At 42.1% G+C, this 12,119-nt stretch overlaps 1 protein-coding gene across 2 annotated transcripts in view; it reads left to right on the top strand.

The window, feature by feature from the left end:
- Nucleotides 1-12,119, top strand: part of LOC140727991 (cilia- and flagella-associated protein 44) — a 207,614-nt gene that overhangs the window by 15,976 nt on the left and 179,519 nt on the right. For both annotated transcript variants that reach the window (XM_073046057.1, XM_073046058.1), the window contains exon 8: nucleotides 10,117-10,281. In XM_073046057.1, the coding sequence (XP_072902158.1) occupies nucleotides 10,117-10,281 (165 nt within the window). The remainder of the gene's footprint in view (nucleotides 1-10,116; nucleotides 10,282-12,119) is intronic.

A 12,119-nucleotide genomic window follows, 5' to 3' on the forward strand; every position in this document is an offset into this window, starting at 1 on the left:
GGAGAGGGGGAACCTGCTGCATAGGCAACAGCCACTTCTTCAAATCTTCCTGCCCAGGCTTGCGGTCTGCAGAGGACACAGTCCACCAGAGGCGCAAACCCGTGATCCTCTGGGATCGATGGCTGCCTACTACTACTATTACTGCCATATACTGTGGATTCTGGTTAACTGGCTATCAGTTCACCAGGGCAGTTGCCTATCTGGGACAACTCTTAAAAACCAAAATCTAATCGATAAAATGACCTGGATTCCCTTAGTTTATTTGGGAAACTATGCTGCTTTATTGGGACAGCAGACTGTTGCCGAACAGTTTGTAACTAGTGTCAGTCATGTGCACTTGTGTGGCCGTTAGGCACAACACTGTGCATAGATCGATCAGTTTTTAAATAGTGTCAGTGGCATATGTTTGTGTTCAAATAGCACAATTTTTGTCACTGATAGTTGATGAGAAATAAGCAGTGAGACAATTCAGAACCGTTTTGCTCACTGCAGTTTCAAACATTCAGGCTTGGAGATGCCAGAAACAGCCAGGAGTGAAAATGAAACCATTTCATTACTTCAAAGAATTTGTAGGTATCAACAATCATTTTGAATGTTACAATGAAAATGAAAATTTGGAGGATGCAATCGTCAAAAGCATTGTATGAAGTCAGTCCATTATCTGCACTGACTTTATTCATTTACAGTCAATCAAAAGAACACAGCAGCATATGCCAAATGAATTCCTCCATTGATACCTATTAGGAACTAAAGCACAGTTTTATAGCACTGTAGTAGTATTGTTAGTGTAGGGTTCTCAGTAATATTAACTGTAATGTTAACTGCTAATCATAAAATAGCTTCTCTGAAGTGTTATAATGAAATGGCTTCTATGTAATGTTAACTATGAGGTAATGTTCTCTGTAGCTGAAATGTTTGGGTTTTAACTGCTGATAACGGGGGGGGGGGGGGTGAACTAACCAGTGGGAGTCTTGTTATTCTATCTGTATTTGTGGGAACTGGGGTTGATGCGCGGGAAGTTCGGCGAGGAGAAGCAAAGAGGGAGGATGTGCGGGAAGTGCTTTGGTCGACCACTGTGGTTGGTCCCAGTCCGAGAGTCGTGGAAATCGAATGGTGGACCGAGGATATTGCATGAGCTCCAATGTGTGCATGAACTGTATAATCTCTATTCTTGGTGCCTTTTTATTTTATATTTTTGTTTCTCTACTAACCCCATAGTCACAGTAAAATTTATAAAGTGTAATCGTTTAAGCGTACATTGTGTACTGACTGACATTTTACATTGTGGGTTTGTGCCGGGGTGCATTCACAGCATCTACACAAACGTGAGACACAGTTTGGCGGGCAGACGACAGTTTCCCCTGGATGAACACGGGTTGATAGAGCTAAGTGTTAGTGTTCTAATTTGTTCTGTATTTCACTTAAAAACATAATATATTACTCAGTTAAACAATAGTTTGTCTTTTTATACCTTTTTAACTACTGTATTTCCATGAAACTTCAGTTAATTAAGGCAACCGCTTAATTGGTTCAAAATGTACTTGTCCCAATGTGTCCCAGTTAGCTGGAATCTAATGTACTGTTTACACAAGCAAGGAATTTCATGGTATCCTAGTGAATATAGAACATAGACATTAAAGTACAGTACAGGCCCTTCGACAGTCATGTTGTGCTGACCTTTTAACTTACTCTATGTAACCTATCCCTCCTACAAAGCCCATAACTTTCAATTTTTCTTTTATTCATGTGTCTAAGAGTTACTTAGACACCCCTAATATATCCGCCTGTACCACCACCCTGGCAGTGCTTTCAGACACTCATCACTCTCTGGGTAAAATAAAACTACCTCCATCATCTCCCTTAAATTTTCCTCCCAAAAACTTAGAAGGATGCCCTTTTGATTTAGCCAGTATTATCTGGGGAGAAAGATGCTGGCTGCCCGGTCTCTCTATGCCTCTTATCATCTGATACACTTCTGTCAACTCACCTCTCATCCTCCTTTGCTCCAAAGAGAAAAGCTCTAGCTCTCTGAGCTTTCTTTATAAAACCAGTTCTCTAATCCAGCCACCATCCTTTACACTGTCTCTAAAGCTTCCACATCCTTCCAGAAGTGAGCAGGGGTCCCAGAACAGAACACTGTGGAATGCCACTGGTCACAGAACAGACAGTGCTTCATTTATTACTGCCCTCTGACTTCTATAGTCAAACCAATTCTGTTCCCATGCAGTCAAGTTTCCCTGAAGCTCTGAATGAGCTACCATAGGGAACCTTGTCAGGTGCCTTACAAGATCATAAGACATAGGAGCAGAATTAATTCATTCAGTCAATTGAGTCTGCTCTACCATTCCATCATGGCTGATTTATTATCCCTCTCAGCCCCATTATCCTGCCTTAGCCCATAACCTTTGATATCCTATGGAACATACGTGTAGAACACCTTAGGTTTTCCTTAATCCTACTTGCCAAGGCCTTCTATTTCCCCAGCTAGTTCTCCTAAGTCCATTCTTCTGCTCCTTCCTGGCTGTCTTATACCTCTCTGTAGCCCTGTCTGAGCAGAGAAGGCTATATAGGGTGCCTATTCTGTCTGAAGTTCAGTGATCAGCGATGTTCTGTAGGGATCTATTCTGAGACCCCTGTTCTTTGTGATTTTGTTTTATAAATGACTTGGATGAGGAAGTGGAAAGGTGGGTTAGTGAGTTTGTAAATGAAACAGAGGTTGGTGTGTTGTTGATAGTGTAGAAATTTGTCATAGGTTTCAATAAGATATAGACTCTCCTAAATCCATTCTTAAGTTCCTTCCTGATTACCTTGTAACTTGCAAGAGCCCTGTCTGTTCCTTAAACCTTAAATATGCTTCTTTCTTCTTCTTGACGTTCCACATCTCTTGTCAACCATGATTCCTTCACCTTGCTATCTTTTTCCTACCTCAGTAGAACAAATCTATCCAGAACCCCATGCAAGTGCTCCCTAAACAGCTTCCACATTTCCATTGTGTATTTCCCTGAGAGCATCTGATCTTGATTTACACCACAAAGTTCCTGCCCAATAGCATCATTATTCACCCTCCACAATTAAATACTTTACCTTATTGTCTGCTGCTGTCCCTGTCCAAGGTGATGGTGAAGGTCAAGGACTTGTGGTCACTGTCTATGAAATGCTCACTGACAAAGAGATCTGCCACATGACCAGGTTCATTGCTTGAAAAGAGATCCAGTATGACATCTCCTCTAGTCAGCCTGTCTACAAAACTGTGTCAGGAATTGTTCCTGGACACGCCTAGCAAATTTTGCACCATCTAAACCTTTTGCAAGTCAATATTAGAGAAGCTGAAGTAATGTTCCATGAATTTTTTTAATCTTAGAGCATTTGGTATAGCATTTAGATCAATGCTATACTTCTCCTGCAGGATGCAGAAGATCAGGGAGACTTCAAACTGACCATGTGATTTGAGATCAAACACGAGGAAATCTGCAGATGCTGGAAATTCAAACAACAACACACAAAAGCATTTTGTGTGTGTTATGTGATTTGAGATGCTCAGAATGTCATAAATAAGAGTTTTAGTGCGTAGTCACACCTAAGGTACAGGCAGAATGTAGTACGGTGACTATTGTGAAAGGAAAAGGGAGTGGAGAGATGTTGCAGGATTTCCCTGTGTCCGTTCCCCTAGAAAACTAATATACTGTTTTGGATACTATTGTGGGGATGGTGGTAAATAACATTACAGGGGAGGGCAGCAGTAAGCCAGGTCTATAGTACTAGGACTAGCTCTGATGCTCAGTGGGGAATATTGAGAGCAGACCAAAGTCTTGTGTTAAGAGGGGAGACCAGGATATGCAGTGGCCACAAAAATGACTCTGGAATGGGGTATTGCAGCCTTGGTGCCAGAGTTGCTATGGATCATTCTCAAAGAGAGGATGAGCAGATAGAAGCTGTTTATGTTGGATCAAATGACGTAGGTAGAGAAAGGGATAAGATAGATAGATAGATACATACTTTATTCATCACCATGGGGAAATTCAACTTTTTTCCAATGTCCCATACACTTGTTGTAGCAAAACTAATTACATACAATACTTAACTCAGTAAAAAAATATGATATGCATCTAATCACTATCTCAAAAAGCATTAATAATAGCTTTTAAAAAGTTCTTAAGTCCTGGCGGTAGAATTGTAAAGCCTAATGGCATTGGGGAGTATTGACCTCTTCATCCTGTCTGAGGAGCATTGCATCGATAGTAACCTGTCGCTGAAACTGCTTCTCTGTCTCTGGATGGTGCTATGTAGAGGATGTTCAGAGTTATCCATAATTGACCGTAGCCTACTCAGCGCCCTTTGCTCAGCTACCGATGTTAAACTCTCCAGTACTTTGCCCACGACAGAGCCCGCCTTCCTTACCAGCTTATTAAGACGTGAGGCGTCCCTCTTCTTAATGCTTCCTCCCCAACACGCCACCACAAAGAAGAGGGCACTCTCCACAACTGACCTATAGAACATCTTCAGCATCTCACTACAGACATTGAATGACGCCAACCTTCTAAGGAAGTACAGTCGACTCTGTTCCTTCCTGCAGAAGGCATCTGTGTTGGCAGTCCAGTCTAGCTTCTCGTCTAACTGTACTCCCAGATACTTGTAGGTCTTAACCTGCTCCACACATTCTCCATTAATGATCACTGGCTCCATATGAGGCCTAGATCTCCTAAAGTCCACCACCATCTCCTTGGTCTTGGTGATATTGAGACGCAGGTAGTTTGAGTTGCACCATATCACAAAGTCCTGTATCAGTTTCCTATACTCCTCCTCCTGTCCATTCCTGACACACCCCACTATGGCCGTGTCATCAGCGAACTTCTGCACATGGCAGGACTCTGAGTTATATTGGAAGTCTGATGTGTACAGGGTGAACAGGACCGGAGAGAGTACGGTTCCCTGCGGCGCTCCTGTGCTGCTGTCAGACCTACAGTCTCCCAACCGCACATACTGAGGTCTATCTGTCAAGTAGTCCACTATCCAATCCACCATGTGAGAGTCTACTCCCATCTCCGTTAGTTTGTGCCTTAAGATCTTGGGCTGGATGGTGTTAAAGGCACTAGAGAAGTCAAGGAATGTAATCCTCACAGCACAACTGACCCCATCTAGGTGAGAGAGTCCTGCAAAGTAAATATAGAAATTAAAAAGCAGGATCTAATGCTTAATAATCCCCCAATAACTTTCAGTGCCACATGCCAGTGAGGGTAAGAATAGGAAGATATGGCAAATGAATGTGTGGCTGAAAATTTGCTATATGGGGTAGGGATTCAGATTTTTGGACCATTTGAATCTCTTTTGGAGCAGAGGTGACCTGTACAAGACCTGAAATGGAGGCGGAGCTAATATCCTAGCAAGCAGATTTAGTAGTGCTATTAGAACCTATTCAAACTATAAAGAGACTTGGCTGTGATTTGCATTAATTAATAAGGCAAGAATTATTTTAGTTATTAATATCTGATTTTTCTGTTTTGGAGATAACTAGTGAAAGGGTCACATTGGACTGAGCAGGATAGAAGATAAATCATGAAAGAACAGTCAGTCAGATGATAAAGTTTAAGTTGTTTTAGGAAGAGTGTACTCAAGATAAGAGTTTCTGAATTTTCTGATCTAGTGAGGGTGTAAAATGGAACTGAAGGTGTATATATCTTAATTTCAAGGCAGTGAGAAGTCAGAGTAGAGTTGGCATATATAAATTAGATACAAAGTGGGGCAGAGAGGAAAGGGGCAATGTTTGATAATATGCATACTGTGTCATAAGGGGACAGGAGGCTGGACCCAAGTGCAGGACACAGGCACTGAAGTACTAGGGGCAGGACGGGAACAACTAAACGATAGACAAGACGTGGTGACCGTGGTGTGTGTGAGGGACGTGACGTTCAAGGTGATTCTGGGGTTCCGGGAGAGTCCTAGAGTTCAGGCAAGGTGGGATCCCGGAGTTCAGACAGGGTCTAGGAGTTCACTGGGCGGGCCGCATAACTCCTAGGCAGGGCCCGGATCTCCCAGGCAGGAACATGGGGGCCTGAGCAGATCACAGGGCACCTGGGTAGGTTGTGGGGCACAACCCATTGGCAGCGAGGGATAGGTAGGGGCAGAATCCCCCACCGGGCAACAGCAGTCCAGCCAGGCTTGCCCGACAGAGGCAAGGGATAGGAAGGGAACTAGGTCCAGGGTGACTGCCAGACTTACTCAACGACCCCACAACTCCACTCCGTCCCAGAGCCCCCTATATACACCGCCAGCTGATGGGCATCAGGTGTGCCTCCTTGAGTCCAAACAAGCCACAATGATCCACAGGTGTGACTACTTGGGCTCAAGGGTAAAAGGAGGGACGGCTACAAGACCTGGAGTCTGGAGTCCGGAGTCCCCGGACCTGATCAAGACCCGGGATGCGGACTCCGGACCGGACCATAACATACTGTGATAAAGGCTGAAGAAATGAGTATGGTGTACGATATAATGTATTACAACTAGTTTTCTGCAAGTGATCAATTATTTTCTATACCAATTGAATGGTTATCATGGCACTATTCTTTAGTTGGAATGAAATATGCATCTCCATCCCATTACCCATTTCCTAGGATAAGGAGTCTAAAACTAGAGAGCATAGGTTTAAGGTGAAAGGATAAAAATTTCAAGGGGAACTGATGATCAACTTTTTCACACAGAGGGTTTGGTTATGTGGAACAAGCTGCTAGAGGATATATTTGATTTGGGTATAGTTACAATGTTTAAAATACATTTAAACAACAATATGGGTAAGAGAGGTTTAGAGAGACATGTGCTAACATGGACAAATGGGATTAGCTTAGGTAGACACTTGGTAAGTAAATAAGTTGAACCAAAGGACCTGTTTTTGTGTTCTATAACTCTATGTCAACAACTGCTAATCGGAAGGGAAGGTTTCCCTTGAATCTTCTATTACAAAGGTGAGAGAATTGGTTTACATATCAGAGATTGCACTGGGCAACAAAGATTTTGTTTCCTGAATACTTTTGGGTGTATTTTATGGATTTTGGGCTGCTGATCATGAAAATCACCGTGAAATCTCCCTATCACGCACCATTGTTTGGAATTTTGTGTACTCATTATAATAAAGTAATTGTATTTTCAGGAGTATTTGTGATAGCAAAATGTCTCACTAATGTGGCAACAGCTGCGATACTTTCTGTTATATTTGTGGTGAATAAACACTTAAATCTCTTAAGATGGAGCCTGACTCCTCTCATTAAGAAAACCTTTGAGCTCTACTTTGGGTGTAAAATTGGCAACTAAGCCAAAGCCTGGGCTGCTCAAGTTTGTTGCTCAACATGTACGTATATTGATTTTAGACCTTGGCTCAGAAGTACTTGGAAGTTGATGCCTTTTGCTGTCCCAATGATATAGCACGAGCAGAAGGATCAAGTGACAGATGGTTACTTCTGTCTAACTGATGTGTCTGGTTTCTCTGCTAAAGACAAGAAATCCATTGAATACTCCATTCAGCCATGAGATCTGTGCCGCATGATGATAGTCTTCCAGCACCAAAGCCTCCAGAAGCGTGGAGTCTAGAAGAGGCAGACGAAGATGCTTTGTTGCATAAGCTAGGAATGGAAAACAACACTGATACTGATACAGACTTTGAATGCTTTATGTCAAGTGAGCCTTATCTGGTAACTCAATCTGAATTAAATTACCTGATCAGAGACTTGGATTTGTCAAAGGCAAAAGCAAAATTTCTGGGTTCAAGACTGCAACAATAGAATCTAGGATACTGTTGAAAATTTTCTTGGCATTTATACAGCACCAAATGACGTGCAGCTGGTTAACAACATGCTTCAAAACCATGTAGAACAACATATCACTAAAAATTCATTTTCTGCATTCCTATTTAGACTTCTTCCCTGGGTCTTGGCGCTGTTAGTCACTTGCGACTATCTCCCCAGACTCATATGCCAACTTGTCTCAATAGTTTACTCTGCTAACAGCCACATGACTCAGCGGTGAGACTGTACGGCATAAACAATATACATCAAGGTTGTTTCAATTAAGGAAAACCTCACTTTGAATGAATGCTGTGTAAATGCTACCCATACAGAGTTAGCGGTTGGCAAGAAATAACATCATACACTGCATAAAATATAAATAAAGTATGTTTACTTATTTCAGCTTTATCAAACGGTTACTAAGAGAAAGAAAAAATAAAAGGGGCAGTTACAGTAAAACCAGCCTAAGTGTGCACGTAATGTTGAAGCTCATACTGGAGTCATGTGCTGGGCCCATGGACTGTGTGAAAGCACCTGCCACATTCTGAACCTCCTTTGAAGTCCATCTCAAACAAACTAGCTCTTTCTTAGGAGTATTGGCCCTTCCTCCTTGGAGCCATTCATTTGTACAAAGCATTTTGTGCAACGGGACTCTCCTTCCGATGACATTCTGTGGCATCTTCCCTTCTGCCCCGCTCTGCAGCTCCTGCCAAAAGACCCCAAACTGGACTACTATCCATCACCAAGCACTCTCCTCTCCACTCCCCACTTGCTCTGGAACTTTCTACCACTCCCACTGTCCTGATTGGCTGACACAACATTCTTAACTTGAACAACATGTCGTCTTATCTTTAACTGAAACCAAACCAGTCTACCAGCAGGACACACTACTTCTGCAGAAAACTGTTAATGTAAACTATCCCACAGCATAGCAGCAGAAATCTTAACCAGGGCATTACATAAGTTTGGTGAAAGGTTTCTCCAGGACATGGAGAAATGGCATTAGGGCAACTGGAATGCTGGCTGACACAAGCGAGAAGCCTCAGACACTGAATACGAATGAAAATCATTTAACAAAACCTCTTTAGCTTAGTTGAACAACTTGCAAAGTGTCAGCACCATTATACTATTAAACGCATTTTGTTAGTTTCTTGTTTCTCCAAATTCCTATGTGATACAAGTAGTCTAAAATTGTATCTATGTTCAGTCTTTGTGCTCAGTCTACCATAACCACAAAAAAATTCTGAGGAAGCAACACTTTTAAATAAAAAATTGCTGTCCAGTGTTATTGATGACTGGCTAAGAGGTGTAACTTGTGTAGTTTTTAGAGTTTTGCAATCTTAGATTTTTTAGTGTTCCCTCTACTCACTTTATGACCATGTCCTACATTTCTGGAAAGTAACTTTGGAAAGTCACTGCTCCAAGGTGGGCAGGCCTCCCACCAAACTTTAAACAATAACAACATATTGGAGTGCTTGACATTACAAACTATTAACTTATCTGAACATAGCTTGAGATTGAGTAACTAAGATAGTCACACTGTTGTAGATAGGTGTAGTTCAAATGTTGAATATTTCACTAAATCACTCCAGTTGTTCCTGAGGTAAATCATTTTGGTGAACGATATTATAATCCAAGCATTGGATCCTATCAATTGATTTTCAGGAGAGTTTGACTTTTGTCAGGCCTGATTATGGTGAATTCTCATACAGTGATGAAGGTTTTGGTTTCCTGAGATTGGAAGGGGCCAAAAGAATCTTCAGATGCTGAAAATTTAAAGTGGAAACAGAAAATGCTGGGAAGATTCATCAGATTGAGCTCAGGAGATCTAATGATGTGTCATTGACATGTATCATGTTTGTAAGGTACTGTGTTGTCGTTACATTTATACCCTGATTATGATAGTAAACTTGAACTTAAGGTGAAATTTTAACTCTATTGCTCTCTCTGTATATACTGCATGTTCTGTTGAGTATTTCCAGCATTTCAACTTCCTGAATTTATTAGAGATCTGGTTTTATTTCATAACATCAACCTATCTGAGTTGTAATCAATCATTGTTCAAAGAAAACTGGCAGATACTGAACTTGTACAAGAAAAAAATTTATCATTTTGTATAGATATCCCAAATCTTAAGGTCCAGTTACTCATGAGTATTTCTATAGCTTGACAGTTGGTTTGTAGGTAAACATGGCAGTCAGCTTACCCAGAGGAAATAAAATAAATAAACTATTAAATCTTACTTTTGGTAATGTTGATTGAGAGAGAAGTTTTGGAGAATAATTTTGTGGAAAGTTATTTATCTCATTGTATTTCTCTTAGAAAATATACTGCTCTCTTGCAGGTGATATCTGGCTGTGAATGGGGCAATATGCTTTTGTGGGATGGTGGTCTTATCAAGGTGGAGCTCTGCAGGAAGGGTGGCAAGCCTTGTCATCAAGGATCCATTAATCAGTTTGTGCTGGATGAAGGAGAACTTATCACAATTGGAAGTGATGGGTGTGTAAGGGTGAGTAATGACGTTGGCAGATATCAAAACTCAAATATGGTATCAATGATGAAAATATGGTGAGTATGAAGTCTGTTTATTTCCTTTGCTTCATTCACCACACATCACTATTTTATGTTGACATTGGCACTGTTCAGTACAGAAATAGCAGCAGGTGGTGACCCACCTTCTCAGAATTTAGTATTGATTCTGGGACATCAGCCTGAAAGGAAAGGTAGGAGAATACTCATGTGGAGCATAAGAACTGAGCAGCAGTGCTAACTGGCATACATTGCTGCTGTTCAAGTTACTCAAGGCTACAAAAGATGTAGGAGCAGAACTATGTCATTTGCCCAATGCGTCTGCTCTGCCATTTCATTATGGCTGATCCAATTTTCCTGCCTCTTCTCCGTATCCCTTCATGCTTTGACCAATCAAGAATCTATCAACCTCTGCTTTAAATATACATAAAGTTTGGCCTCCACATCTGCCTGTGGCAAAGAGTTCCACAGATTCACCACCCTTGGCTTTGTTCTGGATGTCAGGTGTGGGCTTTCCGCAAGGCTACCAGCCTCCCGGTGGTCAAATCTTCACCAGGTGCATCGAGATGCAGCTCCTTAGAGACTGCGTTAAGGAACTGAGCTGCAGCTCAATAACCTTTGGTTTGTTACGGAAAATGAGGAGGTGATAGACAGGAGCTACAGGGAGATAGTCACCCCAAAGCTACAGGAGGCATATAAACGGGTGACTGTCAGGAGAGGGAGGGGAGAATGTCAGATCATGTGGGCTGTCTCTCTCAACAATAAGTACTCCATTTTGAGTACTGCTGGGGGGTTGGGGGAGACTACCTGGGGGAAGCAACAGCAGTTGTGCCTCTGGCACTGTGTCTAGCACTGTGGCTCAGAAGGGTAGAGAACTGAAGAGGATGGCAGCAGTATTAGGGGACTCTATAGTTAGGGGGATACATAGGCGATTCTGTGGACATGAATAAGAATCATAGATGGCAGTTTACCTCCCAGGTGCCAGGCCCCCGATGTTTCTGAACTGGTCCACAATATCCTAAAAAGGGAAATTGAGCAGCCAGAAGTTGTAGTACATATTGGTACCAATGACGTAGCTTGTAAAAGGGAGGAGGTCCTGAAAATTGAATACAGGGAATTAGGAAGGAAGCTGAGAAACAGGATCTCAAGGGTGGTAATCTATGGATTGCTGCCTGTGCCACATGACAGTGAAGAAAGGAATAGAATGAGGTGGCAGATAAATGGGTGGCTGAAGAATTGGAGCAGGAGACAGTGATTCAGATATCTGGATAATTGGAACCTCTTCTGGGGCGGGTGGGACCTGTACAAAAGGGGCAGGTTGCACTTGAATCCGAGGGGGACCAATATTCTTGTGGGCAGGTTTACTGGAGCTGTTGGGAGTGGTTTGAACTAATATGGCGGGGATGGGGGATGGGAACCAGTATGATAGAGCTGAGGATGAGCCAGCAAGTTTACAAGTAGACGATGGGTGTAACATGAGTGTAAGGAAGGACAAGCCAAACATTGGGTACAAAAGTAGATGGAGCAAGGAGTTAAATTGAACCACAGAGACAAAATTCAAAAGGGCAAAGAATGCAGGACTGAAGCTGCTGTATTTAAATGCACGCAGTATTCAGAATAAGGTGGACAAACTTGTGAAGCAATTAGAGATTGGTTTGTATGACGTGGGCATCACTGAGTTGTGGCTGAAAGAAGGCCATAGTTGGGACCTTAACATCAAAAGTATATTTTGTATTGAAAGGACAGGCAGGAATGTACAGACAGTAGTGTGGCTCTGTTGGTAAGAGATGGAATTACACATTTAGAAAGAGGTGACAG

The sequence above is a fragment of the Hemitrygon akajei genome, chromosome 5 (genome assembly GCF_048418815.1).
Source record: "Hemitrygon akajei chromosome 5, sHemAka1.3, whole genome shotgun sequence".
Lineage (NCBI taxonomy): Eukaryota > Metazoa > Chordata > Chondrichthyes > Myliobatiformes > Dasyatidae > Hemitrygon > Hemitrygon akajei.